At 46.5% G+C, this 23,326-nt stretch overlaps 3 protein-coding genes across 3 annotated transcripts; 2 read left to right on the top strand and 1 right to left on the bottom strand.

Annotated features, from left to right (window-relative positions):
• The first annotated feature begins 230 nt into the window (after positions 1–230).
• prkaa1 (protein kinase, AMP-activated, alpha 1 catalytic subunit) lies at positions 231–8,564 on the top strand. The gene is made up of 9 exons (XM_037484434.2): positions 231–426; positions 1,816–1,957; positions 3,810–3,903; positions 4,199–4,343; positions 4,600–4,687; positions 4,804–5,028; positions 5,131–5,650; positions 5,812–5,938; positions 6,385–8,564. The coding sequence occupies exons 1-9, from the start codon at positions 330–332 to the stop codon at positions 6,666–6,668; spliced, it is 1,722 nt and encodes a 573-aa protein (XP_037340331.1). The 5' UTR covers positions 231–329; the 3' UTR covers positions 6,669–8,564.
• Positions 8,565–9,520: 956 nt separating this feature from the next.
• Positions 9,521–16,664, top strand: ttc33 (tetratricopeptide repeat domain 33). The gene is made up of 5 exons (XM_037484435.2): positions 9,521–9,791; positions 10,126–10,368; positions 12,426–12,507; positions 14,287–14,418; positions 16,160–16,664. Exons 2-5 carry the CDS (start codon positions 10,127–10,129, stop codon positions 16,532–16,534), a joined length of 831 nt encoding a protein of 276 aa, XP_037340332.2. The 5' UTR covers positions 9,521–9,791; position 10,126; the 3' UTR covers positions 16,535–16,664.
• Positions 16,665–18,317: 1,653 nt separating this feature from the next.
• Positions 18,318–21,687, bottom strand: ptger4b (prostaglandin E receptor 4 (subtype EP4) b). Its single transcript, XM_037485556.2, has 2 exons — positions 20,658–21,687; positions 18,318–19,701 (listed from the first exon to the last, which is right to left on the bottom strand). Exons 1-2 carry the CDS (start codon positions 21,423–21,425, stop codon positions 19,174–19,176), a joined length of 1,296 nt encoding a protein of 431 aa, XP_037341453.2. The 5' UTR covers positions 21,426–21,687; the 3' UTR covers positions 18,318–19,173.
• Between the last annotated feature and the right edge of the window lie 1,639 nt (positions 21,688–23,326).

The raw sequence follows: 23,326 nt of genomic DNA, 5'->3' as shown, positions 1-23,326 counted from the left end.
CACTCTGACCTCGATTTCACAATAACCCCATAGATCTACTTATGCGTGTGCGTGTGTTTGTGTGTGTTTCTCACAAACAAGTTCATTTCACGTAACGTTGATAATCACACCCTAATTTGGGAGTTTACTGGAAACCTTGAACGCATCACTTTACGTCGCCCACGCTCCCAATGAATCGCGCAGGAGCCGAGGCTCCTCCCCCGACTACGTGCGTAGCTCCTCCCCCTCCCCGGGCGAAGCCTAGTGGCTTGAGTAGGGACGCACACAGCGGAGTTCGGTCCATCTCTGCTCGCAGCTAGCTAATCCCGCAGCAAGGCCACTGCGGGAAGATGGCGACGGAAAAACAGAAAAATGAAGGAAGAGTTAAGATTGGACATTACATTCTCGGAGATACACTCGGCGTGGGGACGTTCGGAAAGGTTAAAGGTACGTCCGACCGTCTTTGACGTCTGTGCATCCTGCCAACGGAAAGATGGTGGCTAACGGGAGCTTCAAGCTACCGCTGCTAAGTTAGCATGCTATGGAGGCTAAAGTTGTCGCAACGTCGGTTAGGTAGCTAGCACACTTGTTGTCCCCATGTCCTGCCAGTTAGCCCAACTTGATTTTGACCCGAGTAGCCGTAGATGCCAACGACACGCAATGCGAGTTATATGACGTGAACTTCCGTTTCGCCGCATCCACTGCCGTTGACTGGTGCGTTTTTGAGCTAACTAAGTTAGCCCGAAAGCCACAAGTCGCTTGTCAAGACCGACACCGGGAAGTAAACCCCGTCTTGACTGGAGCTTAGCCTTAGCCGGTCTACATTTGGGCTTCAACTCGGTGCTTCTTATGAGGGCAGTTTTCCGATCTATAGAACAGACCGTTACTAGAGGGGTGTGGGGAGGGGACCGGGGGGGGGGGGGGGGGGGGCGCGATCTCGTCCGACGCCCAGTTTTGTCGAGACGGTCGAAATGGCAGTAACATCAATACACATGAATCATTGCAAAACGTGCCTATTGCATTTCCTCATATTTTCCGTTCAGCCTTTTGCCACGCAGTGCATTATTAACTCGGGGCTCGAACCCGAAACCTACCCAAATAAAGTAAATCCATTCGGCACTGTGCCAATAAAAAAAAAAAAAAAGCGGTCTGAACAACAACCTGCTTTCTACGCAGGATTCCCAGTGAGTCGTCTCTGCACGTTTTTGTTGTTTTTGTAAGTAAGCAGACCGCGGTCCTTTGCTGTGATGATAGTCTCCATTAGGTGTTCATAGTTCACTAGACAACTAGCAACCGGTAAATCAATGGCTGCTGTGTGCCGAGCCCCCCCCCCCTCCTTTCAGCCCTCCGTACAGTTGGTTTTCTTTGTTTACACTGAAAGGAGTCATGTTTGGGATGAGATTAAAAACAATTATTATTGTCTAAACGGCTTAAATTGTATTTAAAATGTGTTGATAGTTCTTGGTGTTGTTTCTTGATACAGTGCAAATAAGGTTGGAAATATGTATTTGTTATTTGTTTACAAATGAGCCAGGTTTTATTTTGTATGAAGTTTGCAAAAAAGGTTCTTCTGCTGTTGATGGAGAACAAAATGCTGTGCAATGGACTGACGAGGTAAAGTTAATCCCTATTTCCGTCCGAGTAGAAGGCTCGGAGAAAAGCGGTGGAGACTTCCAACTAAACTAACACATAATTCTTCCTCCTTTGGCGGCCAAATGTATTTTCATTGTAAACAAGCAACGAATCAAACTCAACAGGTGATTGCAGACTTCAGAACGACAGCCCTGGTTTGAAATTGCCGTTGCTCACGTCCATTCACTTCTTTCCATCCTGCAGTTGGCCAACATGAGCTGACCAAGCACCAAGTGGCCGTGAAGATCTTGAACAGACAAAAGATCCGCAGTTTGGATGTGGTGGGGAAGATCCGCAGGGAGATCCAGAACCTCAAGCTTTTCAGGCATCCTCACATAATTAAACTGTAAGTCCCAGATTGCACCCTCCTCGCTGCTCCATAATCCCCCCCGCCGCCACATTAATGCCACCCACCAAGCTATTTACAGGCTATAATAGTGTGTTTGAGAATACATCCATGTGGGGATATCTGTCTAACCCAGTCTCCTCCTTTCAGTCGCTAGCTCACTCTTCTTTTTCTTGCCTGTTTTGATGATCCTTTCTGTTCTAATTTGGAAAAAGTCCTTTATCACCATCTTCCATCATGCCTTGCTAAGTGATTGCTTCTCCTTCAATTAAGGACTCACTAAAAAGTGTATTCATTATTTATTCACAGAACTTTCTGTATCTCTCACATAGTGCTTCAGGGTAGAAGCGTTGCGTCCTATCCAAATATGTGCATTTGCCAAAGCAACTTTATCTCCTTATTTAAATAGCTAATAACGCTGCTGACAACATCTGCATGTGGTATTGGACAAGCATACATGACGCCATGGTCTGGAATGAGTCATTGTTTATCATCACATATCTGAACTGAAGGTGAAAGCAAACATCAATTTGTAACTGCAAAAATTGGTGCTCAGACAGTCTCTGATCTAAAAATACATCTATTTAGACAAATGAAGAGCTAACTCTGGCCTTGTATCTGAATGTTCACAGCCAGCAGGAAGGGCCCAGGGCCACAGTTGCCGGGTCATCAAAGTCATGAGGAGTGGCTAATTGCACAAAATACCCGCTCCATGTCATGCATGCACAAGAATGTAAACTCTTTTTGTCTGTGTTTGGGAGATCGTTGACAGTAGGGCAGAGTGCACAGCGTTGCTCGTCTAGTGACGCAATATAACACGATGCTCCTTCAGTTGTTTTGCAGGATGTTTGTAGCAATTGGGACGGATGAGCAGAGCAGTTAGTCAGCATCGGCCTCTCCTGCTGAAACGTTTGGTCATTTTTACTTTGTGGTTTAGTCTACAGGAACAAAGCTGTCACAACTGTTGTGCTTTTACCGTTTGGACTGACGTTGCAATGTGGTGAATTCAAGAGGAGTCGGAAAACGCTTCCCTGTAATATCCAAACTCTCTTACCGTGTGACCACTCTGCTCCTCTTTTTTTGGTTCTTGTATTTTAACATTTCAGACTTTCAGATGTTCAAGGGGCTACAATATGCTACTCGCAGAAATGTCAGTTGTGCTGTTGTTGTTGAAGATGGTAATCACTGGGAGAAATGGGTCTCATGTGCAAGCGTCACCACATAGCCAGTGTAGTGTAAATATTTGTATTATCGCTGCTCTAAACCACGGACTGAGGACAGGCGAAAACCCGAGACAAAGGCTTACGTCCCTGAATCAAGTTTAAACTAATAATGCGCCGATATTAAGCATTCTTAAATGCCTTTGAGTGTTAGTGTCTCCTCGAGCCACAGATTTGCTGTTTTATGTTGTTGTAAACATATTCGACATGCATGGAAACAGATTAGACGTGCATGCGAATATAAACAAATTTCTTGCTTTGAATAAGTCTCCAGTTTGGAAACTAGGCTGACTAACAAAGGGTGCTTTCACACCTGTAGTTTATTTAATCTGGCCAGCATGTGGTGCGTTTGAGCGCACCATCTCGGGTTCATGCAGTATGTCACAGGGTGCCTTTTTACTAGATGGGTTATTTTTCAAACAGCAAGGCATAAAATACCAAGATATTATGATCTAGTCATGCTCATGCCATTTTACTGGGAATGGACCAAAACAGGCCATGGTTCTGCACAATTTAATGTCATGCTTTCTTTTTTTCCATTCTTACCAAAGATGCAATAGTAACTGCAAACTGTATTTGTGCAGTGTCATATCTCCTAAATATTGATGATCCAACTGTGTTGATGTTCGCAGGTATCAGGTCATTAGCACCCCTACTGATATCTTTATGGTGATGGAGTACGTCTCGGGAGGCGAGCTTTTTGACTACATCTGCAAAAACGGAAAGGTAAAACACGATGATACTTGGAGATGTCTTAAAGTCTGTTATAATGATGCCCCACATTTCTTTGTATCAGATCTAGCATGCTCTGTTTTCAGTGAGTGGACCAGAACACATGAGTGCATTCTGTACTTCTCTGAGCTGTAGCCAGCCTTTGGTGCTGATACAGCAACCTGCAAACCAAAAAACGATAAGAAAACATAACACCACACCAAGTGCTGCTTAGTCAGCTGAGGTGCTAATTCGCAGGGAGCGAGTCACACAGAAGATCACACCTCATGGATGATTTCTGCTTTGACAGTTGGATGAAAAGGAGAGTCGTCGGCTGTTCCAGCAGATTATTTCGGCTGTAGACTACTGCCACAGACACATGGTGGTGCACCGAGACCTCAAGCCTGAGAACGTGCTGCTTGATGCACACATGAATGCCAAGATTGCAGACTTCGGTAAGCGTGCCGAGTCGCAAACACAGGTCTTCACAGGGGACTTTCTTTGTCAAAATGATGGACACAATAGAACGGAGCTTGGTTCAGTAACTCTAAATGAAAATTTCCATGCAGAGTTTTTATTACTAGTGGAGCCATGCTTTTACAAGCACGTCTCTGTGGTTTTGGTTGTGTATAATGTGTAGGGATGCACCAATCAAATATGTGAAATACCCCTTTGGGGCTGACACTGACCTTATTGTAACATTTTGTGCAGGATTATCAAACATGATGTCGGATGGAGAGTTCCTGCGTACAAGCTGTGGTTCTCCAAACTATGCTGCTCCCGAGGTCATCTCAGGAAGGTAATGTTTCCCATCGACGGGTGTCGACACAGAGCTTAAGAGGTCTCCTTTAGGTAGTAAAACGTAGTGAGGTGTGGCTTCGTGGTTCCAGGCTCTTGTTTTCTACCTGTCCTCAGGCTGTACGCCGGCCCAGAGGTAGACATCTGGAGCAGTGGGGTCATTCTCTACGCCTTGTTGTGTGGGACGCTTCCCTTTGACGACGACCACGTGCCGACCCTCTTTAAGAAGATCTGCGACGGAATCTTTTTCACCCCGCAGTATCTGAACCCCTCGGTGATAAGCCTTCTCAAGCACATGCTGCAGGTGGACCCCATGAAGAGAGCCACCATCAAAGAGATCCGGTGATTAATGACCTCGTCAAACTACGGCTTTTAACCATCTAGTCTTCTGTAGACCTATTGGGAGTCATTCATGGTCTAATAAAATAACGTGTCCTCCTGCAGAGAGGATGAGTGGTTCAAGCAGGGCTTACCGAAGTACTTGTTCCCGGAGGACCCCTCCTACAGCAACAACATGATCGACGACGAGGCCCTGAAGGAGGTGTGCGACAAGTTTGAGTGCACAGAGGAGGAGGTCCTGACCTGCATATACAGTCGCAACCACCAGGACCCGCTGGCCGTCGCCTACCATCTCATCATTGACAATCGCCGCATCATGAACGAGGCCAAGGATTTCTACCTGGCGTCCAGCCCTCCCGACTCCTTCCTGGACGACCAGCACCTGACGGCGTCCGGCGCGTCGGTGTCCGGCATCGTCAAGGTGCACCCCGAGCGCGTTCCGTTCCTCCTGGCGGAGACCCCGCCCAGGCCCCGCCACACGCTGGACGAGTTGAACCCCCAGAAGTCCAAGCACCAGGGCGTCAGGAGGGCCAAGTGGCACCTGGGCATCAGGAGTCAGAGTAGACCCAACGACATCATGTCGGAGGTGTGCCGGGCCATGAAACAGCTGGATTATGAGTGGAAGGTAAGTGAGGAACACGAGTCAGGATGTTCTTTCTCTTTTTGTTGTTGAAACGCAGTTGGATTAAACACTAATGTTGAGATTACACAACTAAATTGTTATTAAAATGTTGTGACGTGAGTGCATTGTAAAGTTGTTTCTTCACCCCGTCGTTACTATTTCAGGTTGTGAATCCTTATTATCTGCGCGTGAGGAGGAAGAATCCCGTGACTGGGATGCAGACCAAGATGAGCCTTCAGCTCTACCAGGTGGACAGCAGAACCTACCTCCTCGACTTCCGTAGCATAGACGGTGAGTTTGTAACGGACGGGACACTCTGCCCCTCGGCCGCCTGTATCTCGGCGTTGTTTACCCGATCTCTGTCCCGTGGTTCCCTGCGGCGGTGCACCCTTCATAAATGATTGACTCGGGTTTGAGAGCTTTAGTCTTTGTTGTGGCCCGGCGGTACCTCAAAGGCAAATGTGAGATAAGCGTGTTGTTATGGGCCCGAATTAACGTAGCAAAGGCATGCTGTGCAAAGGGCATGAGACCAGGGTTTTAACTTGGCTTTGCTGCCAAGTCAGCCACAGCATTCGCTGCAGTCGCAACAGATGGTTTTTGAGGAATGGAAGGCTGAATTTTAGAATAGCTTTCAAGGTCTTTTATTGAGGGACTTTCTTTTACAACGTTTACAAGAACTGCACATTCACTTTCACACAGACTTTTTGCATATCAAACCGTTGTCCTTATTTCTTTAGATGATATGTTGGAGACAAAATCTGGAACTGCCACCCCTCTCCGATCCGGGTCCGTGGGCAACTACCGCACCACTATTAAGAACGATGTAGATGGGCCAGATGCTCAAGCTACGTCTGGCCCCGTGCTCCCCACCAAGGCCGCAGAAGGCTCCCTAGCTTCGTCGTTGACCTCATCCATCGAATCAACGGGAGGGGCGGACACCCCGACTGTGCCTCGACCAGGAAGCCACACCATCGAGTTCTTTGAGATGTGTGCGAATCTTATTAAATTACTTGCACGATAGCTCGCAAAACAATCGTTAGCCTTTTTTTCCTCTCCGAGTGTCTTTATAGCAATAAGCATGCAACCGTTTCATGGCTCAATTCATGCCAGCTGAGGATGAAGCCACCGTTCCATGGCACTGACCCAGGTTAGTGTGCCGTAAGGGGACGGGATGTATACTGAGCTGACGAGGCCTGTAAAGGGTTATTTTGGAAAGATGGGCTACTTAATGGCTTAAACAGAACAACGTTTAGAAGGGGAGGGGAGGGGGGGGGGGTGTTCTACAATTCAATGGTAAATGTCTGCATCAACCTATACATACACGCGCAAGTGATTACACTGAATTTGTCGGTACTGTAGCCATTGCGCACTGCTCTCAGTACAGAGAACAAGATCAAGTTTTTGCCTGCAGAGGAGGAGGAGGAGGCGGCCACGTGATGAGGGCTGGGCGTTTGGGTGGCAGTTGTATAGGGTGCAGGCGGCACTTTTGCACAAGATTCTTTTGTTTCCTGCTGCTCTTGTTTTTGTGTGTCTGTCTGTGGGGAAAGGAGAAGTGGTGCAGATCTATCAGGGCTCTGCACTGGCTATAACGAGGGTTGTCACGCCGATCACATTCATTGGAATCTGAAAAAGTGCAATGACCCCTTTTGCGTCTCGTGTCAGGGACGAGAGAATGCTTCATCAGATGCACAGGACCAGTCAAAAGTTTGGATGCATTTTCTCATTCGAAAAGAAAGTGTGTCCACACCAACTAAACAAAGGACCGGTACTGTGTGTTTGCAGTTCTTTTTGAGAATAATTTGAGTTGTCAGACAAAATGTTTAGGATTTGTGTCCTTGTAAACAAAAATGTTTGAAATTTCTGTCCCCTACATTTTTATACATAAAGACATGAATATATTTATCAGTGGATGGAGTGTTGGTTCTATTGGAAATGGAATTTGGGTTTTTGTTTCTTTTGCATCAAAATCTATTGCTGGATGGTATATTTCCTTTTTTTTTTACTAACTGGTTTTTAAATCAATATTTCAACTTTGCTCCCTCAATCAAAATGATTCTAATACTCCATTGTGTTTTCAAATAGTTCTACCTTGCTTTTATCAGGTATTTCTAGAAATATATCTTTTTCCGTGTCGCATACAGAAATGGCAAGATGGGTTTTGACTTATTGTTGCATTTCTTTCCTTTCTTGGTTGTATATTTTTGGGGGATTAGGATTTGAGTATAATTACTGAATGAAATGCCTTTTATTATACATCTAATTTATAAATCCCAATCCACCAAAAGTGTATAAGCCTCAGGGCTCAAATTACAAACGAACAGTAGCAATTACATGCAGTGCATGAAAAAATGTCACTTAATCCAAAATTAATTTTGGGATATTTTTTAAATGACTTCTTTTGCCCATTCGTCCCATTAAAGGTTGACTTTGGAAAAGGTTTTCACAAACCTCGACCTGCAACAAACTTGTGAGCTTTAATTGTTGAGTCATGCTGAGTCGATTTGTGGTTATTGTAGAAAGAAAAAAACACAAACATTAAAGTCACAAAGGTGTTGGTGATTTATATTTGATAAAGAAAAATGTCAATACATGACAATATCATCTTCTTGCAAGCTTGAAAGGTCTTGAATATATATATATATATATATATATATAGATATCTATCTATCTTTAATCGCAATGATGAATCTTCATTTCCTGTCCAGTTTTAAGGTCTGAAGCTGTCTGTTGTTTGGCTGCCTTATCATTATGAGTACTGTTTATATGTCAGTAAAAGATGGAATCCAGTGCTGATGCTAATTATTGGCACTTTTTGCAATTTTAAGTGTTGACGTCCACAAATAATTTTGTCAGTGTTCATTCACAATTGCTGTTAAAAATCACAATACTTTCGACTGCTTTCCATTACCAGAAAATTCATGAATGCAAAGCATAAAATCAACATTGATTGTTGTTGCCCAAATCATGTAGACTCTTTGATTAAGGCAATAGGAGAAAACAAAGCCGAATTGAACGGTAAACTGGTTTCTAAAGAAAGATCTTCGCTTGTTGCCGTTGTAATATCAGTCACCTAAACAACGGTTGACTTTATTTGCCTTCAGAGGTGTTAGGAGTTGCTCAAGGTTTCTTGTATTTAGCTCTATGGCTTTAAAAATCCAAAATATCCCACTGGTAAAAACAATTTTTATGCTTCAGAAATCTGATGAAAACATAAATTGCAAGTGTGACAGTAATTGTAATCAACTTCTTTTGCCGTCCTACTGGGCCGTTTTTGGATGGAAATATCTAGTAAATATTTTACCTTTCTTAGACCAGTGTATATGAAAAACACTGATCATGGTGAAGAAACACTATGGTCTTGGAAAGATTCTAAAACTAACCATTTTTCATTTTTTAGCACAGTTAAGGTCTTGATTCCAAATCTTCTCAAGGGGTTTGTAACCTGAAGATGAATGTGTAAAACGGTGACCTTTTTAACAGTTAATGGAATGGTATCCTTAGTCGACAGAACGTCAGTCCGTTTGGACTGCTTTAAAGAAGTACTGTTCTATTTTTGTTTGTTGTGTAAAGGGGCCCTCCCAGATCGACCAGTGTAAATCTGAATGGACAGTGTTGAAATCATTTGTATACACAACTGCCTAATAAACTGCTAAATTTCACACAATTTCGCTGAAGTTTCTTTGCACAATAGCTCTTGAAGTCACATGCACTTAAAAGATGGTACCAAACCACGATCAATGTAACACAAAGAAAACTGATTACTTATTTTCACTGCAAACACGGAATGACTTGAGAACTAACTTTATTGTGAGTTTATACATCTGTTCGGGTTATTCTTTGTAAAAAAAAAAAAAAAAAACATACGATGAAACGCATTCCTGCTTTTAAATCAAATGTATTCATCAAATCTCATATAAATTGAAATCTCTTGTGGCACACAAATTACCGAGTGTTATCCAAGTCCAGTCAGCGTCATCTGTGGCGCCATCTGGTGGACACAATGTAGCGTGACTCTCAAACGGTTCGTGTTCCTTTAAGAGACGACGTAAATATTTCCACCACTTCCGGGTCAACCAACATGGCTAACAGCCGTTAGCTTGTCCAGTTTTGCCCCACTGAAAGCTGAAGAACTGCAAGTGCAAATGTAATAAATGTGCTGTGTTAAAATCCACTTGAGTGCACACTTGTGTGAGCAAACCTCCCGAAGTGTTGGCAGTTCGTGCAATTGTTAGCTAGCTTGGTTATTCAAGCTAACGTTACGCTAGTGTTGTTGTGTCTCACCAATGTAGCGTTAGCTAACATTAGCTAAAAACAGTTAACTACGTTAATTTGAATGTGCTTAAAAATGAGATATAACGTCAGCTAGCCGTAGCAGCCAGCTCGCCAGAATGCATACCGATACGTATCTGTTAGAAAACTTAATTAGCCAGTTTTATGATATTTCAAAATAAAAGTCTCCGTATATTTTCCGTTCACAGAATGGCTTCATTCGGCTGGAAGAGGAAAGTCGGCGAGAAGGTTTCAAAGTCGGCGGTGCAGCAGTTCGAGGCCGAGGCAGCGAGAACCGAGAAGACCGACGACGCCGGGTCGAGAGCCGCCGACGGGGTGGAGGTGGACTGGCTGCACGCCATCAAACGCCGGCGGGAGGTCCTGATGGAGGACTGCGCGGCCAAGAGCGGCCGGCTGAAGGAGGAAGGAGCGGTGCTGGCTGAGCACGGCAGGTGAGGGAGGACCAGGATGTCAACTCACCTGTTGGGAAGAAAAAGGAAAAACAACAACTATTACAAGCAGTTTTAAGCGATGACCACCTCTGTTTTGGTTGATAATAAGAGACACGATCTGTAAGAAATACATATAAGAAAAAGTCCTCAACTTTGCGTCAACTAGGAACGTGTCATATTTTAAACCCTCCGGGGGAGGGCACCATGGTACAGAGCACGGAGCCGGAGCTTTCCACTCACTTCATACTGCAGTTAAAATGCTCACTAAATAGTGTTATTCAGAGCCCTCTCAACGTCAGGTTTCCCTGTTTTGTTTTAAATTGATTTAATTCATAGTACCAAGGTGTGTTTTGGTGTCAGCACTAGGAAGGCCCTTGTGTAGATTTAGATTTGCGATAAATACACTAATAGACCAAAATATAGAACTTTTACGGGACCTGTTATCTGACATTTCTTCCATGATAATAGATCATTTTTTTAGCCACATAGCACAATGTAAAAAAAAACCCTTTCAGTCCAGAAGATGTGATGCCGTTGCCCTTAGTGACTTCCCGTAATCGTGTTTGCGAGCAGAAAGTGGATTTTATTGGGTAAATGATGTCCTGTTGCTGTGTAATGGCTGCTTAGAGGTTTGTGGTGCTGTCTGGCTGGAGGGATGTCGGTCAAGAGTTGTTGTTTTTTCTTCTTCTTCTCTAACAACATTGACGTCTGATGTAAGTCTGGCATTACTTAGGTTTAAGTGCTTCTGACGTAATCGAAGAGCTCCTCTAGCACGTGGTTGTGATGAAAGTGTTTGCGGTTTCCATCATTTTTAAGATCAACAAAATGTTTTGCATGCTGAGTGGAATCGTGCTAAAGATGACAAACTGGCCTGTTATTGCTGTTCAACCATGAACAGACTGGTTGTGAAATGTACAAATGGAAGGAAAATAAGCGAGTGCTTGAACCAACAATGAGAATGTTGTTTTAATCACGCATATTTCATATTCATTTGTAGACGTTGCCCAATAGACGTTTGCTTGAGACCGATCGTATAGAAGACGATTGCTTTCACCCGTTCAAACTGAACGAAAACCTCTTCACATTTCATGGAAACACTAAGGGGCGAAAAAAAAACCATCTCGCGTGCCTCGATTTATTTGCCATAACAGCTGGTTTCAACAGCCGTTTGTCCTTCGACTCGCACGGCGATGTGGTGACTGCAGCGCGGTCGTTTTTTTAGGGCGCTGTGTTCGCTCACTTGTTGCCTAATTTCCTCCCGCCGTATCTCTTGCCTCATGTGTCAGCACAATTTCCCCCACTGCTCTTGTTCCATTTCCTCCCTGCTCGCCCACGGTTGAATAGCCGTGGTTTTTTTTTTTTTTCCACCTCAGGCTCGATCCCGGTTCTGGCGGAGTTTTTAAATTTATCGTGACATAAGACACAGAACTACTAACTGATGTCAAACCCAGGATTCCACCTCGTAATCTTCCCAAGCCAATAACTTGATCGTTTTATTGGAATGACTCCTGAGTCAATATTGACCGGGGGAGGAGAGGGACGCTTGACTTCTGGAATGTGAATTTCTTACCCACCTGCCACGCCTGGACTCTTGAAAATAAGCAATATTTTTTATGTGTGTGTGTGTGTATATAAAATATGACCCAGGCGTGGCGCTTAAATGTTGATTTAATATCAGATGGGATGGGGAAGCTTTGGGTTCTTTATTAACGCCCCGGAGAATAGGCCTTTGCGATACCCACCAATCGGGCGCGCGTGTTAGCTTACGCAACGTATAACAAATCCCAGGGCGCGGACGCGGGTGTCCAATTTCATTCGCTTTTTTTTGTCATTTGTCTGTTTGCGTCCGTCACGCTTCAGCGCCGCGTTATCCAGACACTGCGACGCGTTCTACATCTCCGGTGACTTTAGATCTCTAAATTATTCAGAAGCTTCCCAATAAGTTGTGTATCATGCTGCAGTTTAAAGTGCACCAGGAAGACCCAGTCACAAATTATGATGCAATAAGCCCCCTTTTTATGTGATTAATAAAAAGTGTGTGTGTGTGTGTTTTCTAGGCACTGGGAGGCCATTAAGAAGTTGGACGAGGCCATCCAGCTGACTCCAGACAACCCACTACTGTACGAGATGAAGTCTCAGGTACATTTATATTCATTTCCCTCCATCTCATCAACTATTTTATTTTAACTTCAAAGGAAGAAGTTTCATTCATTTCTGATTTAGCATTTTATCTTCCGTTCAAAAGCAAAAGCAAAAGAAAAAAGGATTAAAATCACAGGAGAATCATTAATAGACGGGTTTTTTCTTCTAGACTTGCAGCCTCTTTGTCAATACACGGCGCCGTCATCACCCACTATGCGACCAGACAGCGGTTTGGTTTTACATCCGGGGGGGAGGCTGGGGCTTGTCTGACAGGGGTCTTGTCTCCAGGATATGCCAAATACGCCGTAGTGACGTTGGAGGGAAGCGGCCCCCTCAAAGCCACCCTCCAGATAACTGAACACGCCGTTCATGCCGTTTGGTTTGAGAGTGACCAGCAACACTCTGCGTATGCACTCCTTCACGGCTGGTTTGAGCAAGTTTAATGATGAAACTGAGGAGGTGGTGATGAAATGTTTCCCATATAGGAGGCAGGAAGCCAAACTGAAATCTTTTTTTTTCATTCATTTACCACAACAACCTTCCTATTGTCTGAGCCATTGTCTGCGTAATATAATATAACCCATTACAGGTTATTTGAGAAGGAAATCGTTAGAGGACCACGATTTGAAATGGAATTGTCCACCCCCCCCCCTCCGTGATACGTCCGCCTTGAAACAGGACATCAGCATTTCCTGCTCAGGTTCTGCCCCGATTTATTGTGACTACACTTTTAAAGCACATCCAACTTGTTCTTGTGCATTATCGCGCTGCAAATAGACTTGACCTCATCATATTCCCATTACTGACCCAGATGACGGGGGGGAGGGGGGGGGGTGGTGGTTTCTCTGATGATGCTTCTTCCTCACTTCCTTCCTGTGTAACCGGATCAGTGTTGTTCCTGGTACGTCACCAGTCGCTCCGAATGTCTGTCTCCGGAGGTTATCGACTCCGCTTGTAAACCTGTCATCACATCCTCTCCTGTGCAGGATTTAAGCTCGCGTCGATAAAAAAAAAAACGTGCGCTTTTTCCAATTAACCCTAATTGCTATGCTCCATTATGGTATGTATGAAGCAGAAGTTCTGCCCCGTGCGTGTCGCCGGTCGTGCAGCTGGCTCGCATTGAGGTTCTTCAAGACGTTTATGACTTATCTCCCTGCCAGTGAGCTTCTGGAGTCACTTTTTTGTCTTAAATGTGTTCTTTTGTTTACTCAAACTGTTACGCAATTGCAGAATGATTGGTTCAAGTCCCTTGGCAGCTTGTCTTCTACATGGCAACAAAGCGTACAATGAGGCATCCTAACGTGCCTGCAAGCATTTATGAATCCGGGTGAAAGATGATTCCAGAGACTCCGAAGGCCTGGCAGGGTTAAAGAGGTTATTGAGCTCAGTGCTTCCCTGTTTAAGGGAAGCTGGATAGTGAATTACAGAAAGTCACTAACGGGGCTACTGCTCCTTTCAGTTCCTCATGTTCTCATGGCGAATGAGCCACTGAGCAAGGGCCAGTTGGCACTGCATATTGTAAAAAAAAAAAAAAAAAAAAAAAGTATTTGTAAATCACAAGCTGAAGGGGAAGTTTTCAGATTTCTGTCTGTGTCCAACCAGTAGTCAAAAAACCAAAAGATATTCTGTCTGCTATGATGTCAAACACACTTTTATAAGCATTTCGTCTCTGTGGTAATGTTGTGAATCCCACCTGTGTGTGTGTGTGTGTGTGTCTCCCCGTGTGTGTAGTTCGCCTGTAACGAGCGTTGAATCCCTTTTGGGTTTCCTGCGCAGGTGCTGACCATCTTACAGGAAGTGTTCCCCGCGGTGAAGGCGGCCGAGACGGCGGTGAAGTTCCGCCCCCTCTGGTGGGAGGGCTGGCAGACGCTGGGCCGCGCGCAGCTCAACCTGGGGGAGGTGGACCTGGTGAGTTTGAATCAAGTGTGTGCGACTCGCGGCGAGAGGAGACCGAGATGAGGGGGCGTGCCCCCGGCATGCCTTTTGTGGCGTTGCATCACAATCCCGTGACCCCCCCCTCGCTCAATAGGTCACTCGCCTCCATCCCCAGGGCCCCTCGTTTCATTAGGTAATGTTTTGGGTTAAACGCCTCTCTTTGTAGCCGACCGTAAATCAGTGCTGTCGGGGGGGTGTGTCGGTTATTTCTGTTTACTTCTTCTTTCTGGGACGTTCCGCTCGTCAAAGCGCACCCGCCCGCCCGCCTCCCCGGGGGCTCTCGCCGTTGCTCGGACCTGCCCCCAAAAAACACGCCCGGACACGCCGCTGTGCCGAAACCCGCCAAGATCTCAGTCACTCGCTCTCTCCGCCCAGTCAGAGCCGAGCAAACAAAGCGCTTTCGGGGTTAATGGCTGCAGCGTGTCACTCCGAGAGCCAGAGGCCTGACTTAGGGCACCCGAAACAACAATGGGGAGTGTCGAATGTTACCTGCGCTGAAGGTAAACCAAATATAGACACACCCTGTGGTTGTGATGAAGTTATTGGAATGGAACACGGGGAGAAAAGGGCACATCTATTTTTAGCCAGGCCTGTTCAGTCAAGTTTTAAAGCTTTGAGTGCATCAACGTGGTTAAGAAGTGCGATTCTTCTTCAAGTTCCTCTCCTGGAAAGTACCCAAATAAAAACAAGATTTGGTTTCGTGGTTTCATTTTCTTTTTGTCACTTCTCCAAATGTCTTTAAAACCTTGAGCATTGCTGAGACGGCCCGAGCCGGTTCATCCGCCTCTTTTGGCACTTTGTCGGTTGAAAACGCCGTTGTGATGAGGAGATTAAACCTGATGTGTTGTTTTGGTAAACAGACCGTGTCACAATTCAAAAATCTATCGCAGTTAACTGTCAGAGACTTTTACAGGTCACAGGTGGAGCACATTCCAATGTCGGCTTTGCATGAGGAGAACTTAGAGAAGAGTTATGTGCCTGTTTGAGGAAAGCAGGTTGAGAAGTTTGTTTGTATTCGAACATTAACTCCACTCCCTCGGTCCGACTCGTATCCCCGGGTTCGCCCCGAGACCTCAGTTCCAAAAATGACCTTGTGGACGGATCAAACTGTATTCTGAGGTGCGGCTCAGCGTGTCACCGGGAGCAGGTGCAGCCGGAGAGAGGAACTGTCCTCGACGAGAGGCGATGAACCCGTCACCCACGTGTCTTCTCCGCTGCCACTTGGGCCTCTTGCAAAAGACCCTGAGGGTGGTTCTGTGCTTTGTCCTCCTCCGCCCGCGACCTGTCGCTGACATTTAGGCTCCGCAGTGTGAATGTAAGGAATTTATCACCGCTAACCTCACAGACATCGGGGGCATGCGTCGGCACTGATTGACGAGGTCATCGTGCGTCGCGATGTATGCGGAGCGTTTTCTTTCCTTTTTTTTTCTATTCCTGTACAACGGGACAAACGTTTTCACATCGATCGGCAACTGCCGGGTCAGCACAGAGCTATTGACGTCTTCGTAATGAAACCATAAACACGCCGCCCCCCCCCCCCCCCCCCCCCCCCCCCCCCCAACGCGGCCCGAAGGATGTTGACGCGTCCAGCGGAGGCCGGCGTGTCGCACCAGCCACCTGTAGGCGGGACGCCCGAAAAGGCTTCATGACCACCCGTGAAAAGCTTTTGCGTTTTATAAACTTGTCCCCCCCCTCCCCCGCTCCCCCCCCGCAGGCCGTGAGGTCCTTCCAGGTTGCGATCCACCTGTGCCCGTCGGAGCGCTCCCTGTGGCAGGAGGACCTGCAGTGGGCGCGGCGGCTGCGGCGGCAGCACCTGGCCACCGAGGAGAAGGCCCGGCAGGAGGAGGAGGCCAAGGAGCGGATCCTCAACGCCCCGGAGCTCCAGCGGGATTACGACTTCGAGTCCGACGAGGTGCTGGCCGCCTGCGTTGCGGTGGCGGAGCGGCAGGCGCGCTACGAGGCGCTGAAGAGGACCGCCGTGGTCATGGACGCCGAGGGGAATATCAAAAACGTACTCGCCGGGGAGGAAGGGTCGGAGGACGCCACCGCTCCGTTTCATGGACAGTTTGTCAAAGCAAGAGGACTTTAAAAGGGTTCGGTTGGTTATTGTGGTTTCGATTCCGGCCGATGTGTGTAATTATAGCGTCAAGCATCTTCTTCAGAAGCACGCGGGAGAACTGACTAATTCTGCTGAGGGTTAATTACAACAGAAGGAAAGACGGTCGAGTCGTGTTTTTATTGTCTAAAGTTTCTACATGTTTGAATGTCGTAGTTCTGTCATCATGTCGTAATTATGTTTAAAAAAATTAGACCAAGACGAAAAGGCATGAGCCTTTCTCAAACTAATATTAAATTGTACTATAGATGAAGCGGTGAAAAGCTGCAAACATGTTTTAAACATGTTGTGTATATATAAAATAAAGAAACACGATTAAAAATGTGTTAGGTCCGTTTGCTTCAATTGTACATTAAATACATTTATCTTGAATATGTCCTGAGATGAAGGCCCATGGTTGTGAGTAAACCTATTTTGATTGTTCCGAGCTTTAGTCCACATTCATCCACCCTGATTAGTTAAATGTTAATGACCTTTGAGGTCAGTGAGTCAATAAACACAACTGTTTCAGCCCTTTATTAAATGATAAAACACGGTCAAACTCACTGACCTCATTTATTCTGATGTATTTTCTAAAAGGTCTGCAGTCAATGGAGTTGAAACGCTGAATCAGCCCATAACAGTCGAAGGGGGCACATTTCAAAGATCTTCATCTTTAGTTGGACTTCACGGTAACGTGCTCACCAAAATACGTAAGTAGATGAATTAACTGTTTCAGGTCAATCGCATCGTTGTTGTAAACCGGCAAAGTCAAACTTCTGCCTTTTGGATGTTAATAAGTTCTTGTTCCTCCTGCTGCTCAAACGCAGCGGCACGACGCCTCTGCATTACAGAGAAAACTATATAATTCAGAAGGCTGCTGTAAGCCCAGAGATAGTTTAAGTTCTGTGTGCAGTGCATCGTCTCATGAGCACGTGTTTCTACTGGGTAATGATCCTGCACTGTTGAGTAAACATCAGGACCGCGTCCTTTATTCAAACGTACAGATATTAGATTACTAAACTATCCGGGAGCAGCTGGCGAGGTTCAGATCAGATCTGAGACAAAAAAAAAACAAGCAAAACCATAACGCTGGATGAGTCAGAGAAGGATCAGATGCATCTTTGCTCTAAGATCTCCTGCCCGCGATGCCCCGCGAGTCCCGAAAGGAATGCCTCACTACAGGGCAAATGATCCGGAAGGATGAATAAAAAGCCACGGGTTCCTCCGCGAGCAGCGAGCCTTTCACAGCTGGGATGAAGATGGAGCAGAACTTCAGAGGGAGAGCTGCTTCCTTCTGTTCAGGTGGACGTCACTTCTTCACATTTCTTTTGAGGTGATGTCTGTCGTCGTGCACCTTTTGGTCTTCGTAAATGCAGCTGACCTTAATTTAAAATCATCCCCAGCCCTGATGTGCACTGCTTGAATATTTGTATTCGGAATTTCCTGGAATTTCCTTTTTTGCTCTTAACTCTTAACATTCCTCCACTAAAACGCCATGAACACACAAAGACTTCTCCTTTCGGCGGCGCTTTTTGACCTCTGACCCCGTGGTGGCTCTAAATGTCCTAAACAGCCAGTCACATGGGGCCCCCGCTGCTGATGAGGTGGCGAATGATCCCCACGGAGCTGTTTTCTCAGCTGCTAACGGGGCAATAATATTTATCGTTAGAAGAGTGACATCGATCTGATGATTTGAATATAAACCCTTAAAGTCGCTCTGTTGATGGAATGATCCATATTCAAAGCTACAACAATGACACATAGCTTGTGTGTGTGTATGATTATTTATCGATTTTTAATTGTATTTAAGACTCTGGTACAACATCAATTTTTTTACGAGAGAATTAACAATATGTGGTAAATTTGACACTCGCTGTCGCTAAAACAACACTTTACAAAAATGTAAATATGAACATGTTATTTATATCAATCTTTATAGAAATCCACTTAGGAAATCTATTGAGAAAACTCATCAGACAGGAAATGTAACAATGTGTTTATCTTTTCTCTTAATCCTTAATTCCCCTATAAAGTCTAATTATATGAGAAGCATTGCACATTAAATTGAAGTAAAATGAGATCATGTTGGTTTAATCTTCACAAAGAAAAGGCCTGCATGGAGTAAATTAATTATTTTATATTAACATTGTGTCAGAAGTCCAGCCAAAGCTGCCTTTTGTCATTATTCTAGCGTTGACGTCACGGCTCCTCTTTCAACCAGTGGGCAAATGTTCCTTCGCACCACAAAAAAAAAACTGTGCATATTCATCTTGTAGCGATTTAAAATGGCTCCAAACAATCCGGCCCTTCTCACAGAGAGGACAATAATAATACACTTTCATTCTCACAATAAATTAACATCACGTTGCACACACTCTTTTGAAGGAGTCTCCTCGGAGGGGTTGTGAAAGCACTGGTTTTTAACAAATAAGTGCATCAAACGGGCTCCTCCACAACGTCCACAGAGCCATGTGCTGTTTGTGGCGAGTCATGATTGAGGGAGGAATGCGTTGATAACGCGTATCTCACATAAAATACATCCACAAAACGGATCCTCAGTCTTCAGATGCGTCCCCTTCCATTGTCGTGTCTTTTTTTTGGGGGGGGGGTTTTATTCCGAGGCCCGACCGCTAAATGCATTTCTCCCGGGTGTCTGCGGTCTCGTCCGTGAAGGTCACGTGTAGAGCGGGGTCCTTGTTTTCCATCAGATGCTCCGCCGCCCCTCCCCCCTGCGAAGGCCCCTGACCTCGGGGCCCCTCGGCCTGCCGCGGGCCCTGCATCGTCTGTGGCGCCGGTGGGCCGGAGCCGCCGCCGCCCCCGCCCCCCTCCCCCTCCGGCGGGTACAGAGAGGTCTGTGAGGGGCTCAAAACGACCTTGAGCTCCCGTGACACCAGCGAGGGAGAGCCTCGCGAGATGATGGAGGACGCGAAGGGGCCGTCGGCGCAGCGGAACTGCCCGCCGCTCCGGCGCCCGCGCCCGCCCATTTTGCAGAACAGATACTTGATCTTCTCCGTCACCTTGAGGACCACCGTCTTCCTGAGCAGGATGTAGATCCAGGGGTCCAGGATGGGGTTGACGGAGGCCATGCGGATGGCCAGCAGGTCTTCAGTGTGCTCTCCTGTCGGGTTTCTGTGCAGCTGATTCACAAATATCCTCAGCTGAAGGGCAAAGGGGAGGAAAAAGGTCAATTCATTGACTCATTGATTGATTGATTGGAACATAAAGGAGCATGGAACAACAAGTCAAGCGCAGAGTCATCTGTTCTCTTTACGTGGGCGAACCTGTCTACACTCCGTTTAGAAGAGTAGCACGATTGTTTATATATAATATACTCCGGCATGGTTGGCATGGAACGGTCAAATACAAATACTGGACGCATCTTGTGCGTAACCACAGCAGTGTGGGGATGGCGAGAGGCCAACAGAAACACTGCTCGCCGCCGTCGTCGATCACAAGATGCCTTTGGCCGCTGGGCATCACGGTCACATGAGCCTGACGTTTCTCAAGGGATCCGTCCATAACAATGCCCTGCACGCTTTAAGCTGATTCTGCATTCCGTTATCCTGCGTGGTGACCTTTAAGTGATCGCTCTGACCCGAGCCCGTGCCTTATCCACCAATGTATCCAAAGCGTGCCTTAAGTGGCTGCGGGAGGCTTTCCTTCTAAAGGGTTTAGACTATTCGGATATATGTCTTTTTATTGTGTTTAGAGCAAGCAGAAAACTGATCATTTTGTAAACTGCTGCCTCAAGAGGGACAGTGAACCTCAGGCTGAACGTTGAAGTCTGTAGTTGAAGGCGTTGACTACTGAACCACGTATCTGCTGATTCCAAATCTGTGTAAATGCACTCCTTAGACTGCAAACGGGGGCAGTGTGAAAGGAATCACGTGGGCCCCGGGGATGGTGTCGTATAACCACAGAGATCAGAAAAGGAACACGCAGTTCTAAATTCAAAGTTGAAATTCACGTGTCTGTTGTTCATGCAGAGTAAATGGGGTTTAGCACACATTATTTTAATACGAATGGATTCATTCCCCTCCAATTACGTTCTACTTTAACGCGCTAAAGACCCTCTGGCGCGCGCAGAGGGCGCGGAACGTGTCCAGACACTCACCACTAACGGTATGGAGCAGATGAGCACCACCGCGGAGGTGGCTATGAGCAGGATCACCATCTGGATCTCCGCCCCGGCCAGTCGCGCGAAACTCCGCCTGCGGCTGAGCTCCCCGACGCGCCTCTGGTCGGTGCCCAGCGACGTGCGGCGGATGAAGCGCTTGTGCATCAGGATCAGGGCCCCGCACACCATCACGTTGCACACGACCGTGGCCAGCACGATGACCGAATTCACTCCCGCGTACATCAGGTTGAAAGTGGCGACCGTGGTCTGGTTGTTCTCCCAGTCGATGAAGCACCAGGTCCTCGTGCTCTGCAGCTTCACCTGCCCGAAGCCCAAGCTGGGCAGCGCGCAAAACGCGATGTTGGAAAGGTAGATGGCCAAAAGGGTGAGCGCGGCGAGTTTTTGGTTGACGTACTCGTTGTAGAAGTACGCGTGGTTTATTGCCAGGTATCTCTCCACGGACATGGCGAACACGATGCTGAGCTGGACCAAGAAGAAGAAGAGCAGGATGAAGCCGGAGTACTGGCACAGCGGCTCGGCTCCGGGCCACGCGCCCTTCACGTAGGTCGCGATGGTGACGGGACTGGCCAGCAGCGTGCCCAGCAGGTCCGTCACTGCCAGGCCACACACCAGGGCGTAAAAAGTGGTTTCCTTTTGTTCCTTTCGTGATATCCGCAGGACCACAATAGCGACGACGTTCCCCACCACCCCGAAGATGAACATGATCGCCGGGATGGTGGGCGGTGACCTCTCCGTGGAGCACATACCTGCGGGCACTTCTCTCAATGTTTCGCACCGGGAAACGGTTCTCCTCTAACTTCCGAAGTTGCGGCGCTTGTCACGAATGCGCGTTCTCCAAGGATCTCCAGAAAGAAGCGAACCCATCGTGTCCATTTTACGCACGGCATTCAAAACTCCGAAATGCGTCCCATCTGTAGAGAATGCAGTCGTTTGCTCGCGCCTGCTCGGGTTGGATAGGGGCGATGCTGCAACGACTGCGAGCTGCACCTCACGCTTCAGTCACTCTGAAAACTGACAGGGAAGTCCCCCCCCCCCCCCCCCCCTCCCACTGAGTCAATGAAGGCGGCGCCTCCTTCTGCGCCTTTATTGAGCTGTTGGAGAAAAAAGCGCTGCGCACCAACTGTTGTGTTGGACCGCGTACAGTTTCACTTCTTCAATTCAACCGCTTTCTCGTCACCTGTCAGCAGAGAGGTCAACAAGAAGGACGCATTTATGAAGACGTCTGCATGAATAGTGTGGGAAAGAACTGTCAGACCCCCAAACCCGTCAGAGGTGGAAAGTAAAGCGTTCACTCAGATAGTTTTAGTACAGTAACTGACGTGAGTATTTCCATTAGATGTTACAGTGTGCTTTTTACTTTACTTTTAAATGTAAAGTGTTGTTTCACTAACTTCAGCATGGACCTGTTTGGAGCACATTTTCAGTTTTTGAAGCTAAATGATTGAATACAATCTTCTTGTTAGATTGATACCACCGTTGAAAAAGCTCATTGCACTTAAGAACAAACTGAAACTACAATGTTGGTGCAGCAAAAAAAATGTTGTTTATTCATAATAAGGCGTATGAATCTATGACATGCCTCACACTCATAGTTCATGAAAACACATTCATGCGTCATCTAAATGTACTTTTTCACTCGTGGTCACGGCACCTCTTAACCACACTTTCCTTCTTGTACACTTCCTCCGGCAGCTCTAAACTTTGCAAAGGTTTCCAAATATAATCCTTATCGAGATGAAAGCAAAGGTTATACAGTTTATCTTTTCAAGATGCATAAAGACAAACAAACCTCTGAGATATGATTGTCTCCTGTCTTTGTCTGAGGACATCTTCTACACAATAATACACTAGAGTCCAGATGTTTATCTGTCAGCATTGAGTTCTACTAAGAGCCGGGCAGATTGTGTGCAACACAAACAGCTGTATCACAGCTGTTTGTGTTGCACAGAAAGTTGCTATTGTGTTCCCTCAATCAAACGAGCAGAAACTCAAAAAACCATCAGACCAAACGCTTCGGGAGCAGGATGTGAGCGTTGGCGGCATCGTTTGTGGAGCGATCGAGTGGCGAAAAGCTTGAAATGTGTCACATTCTGAAAAGTCCCTGAAACTTAAACAAAGATGCCACTTCCTCTGACCTCAGGCGAACTGTTTTTTGCTTTTTTTTGCATGTTTTTTTGCAAATTCTCCTCATAAATCGTGTAAATCTTAGCCTGATACGAGACTCGCTGTAGTCCGAGGAGATGGGGAATGACCTTAATCAACCGCCCACGTGTGGACGGTCACAGATTCCTGTCAGTTCACATGTCATCCACGTGTGTCATAGCACGCGTGTGCAGAAACAGGTAGTGGTCCCCTTACAGTTGTCATGCCGTGCCTCCGCCGTTTATGTGATTTTTCTGATGGCCTCTTTAGCCCGACTCAACGAGGCCCCAACGTCGCCAAAGGAGGGGTTGGTGGACGTAAAGACCAGGTTTGTGTTTAGCTGCTGTCAGGATTGCACAATGCTAATAGCACAAACGCTACCAGCTCCGATCCAGATGGAAACGTTGCCTCCTTCCTTAAGGTCAGACTTTGCCTCTTTTAGAAAGTCTAAAACAGCCGCTTTGGCCCTGTGGCTCACTCTCAGTATTTTGCAACAGGCAACA

The sequence above is a fragment of the Pungitius pungitius genome, chromosome 18 (genome assembly GCF_949316345.1).
Source record: "Pungitius pungitius chromosome 18, fPunPun2.1, whole genome shotgun sequence".
Lineage (NCBI taxonomy): Eukaryota > Metazoa > Chordata > Actinopteri > Perciformes > Gasterosteidae > Pungitius > Pungitius pungitius.
This window is presented reverse-complemented; position numbering and strand designations above follow the sequence as displayed.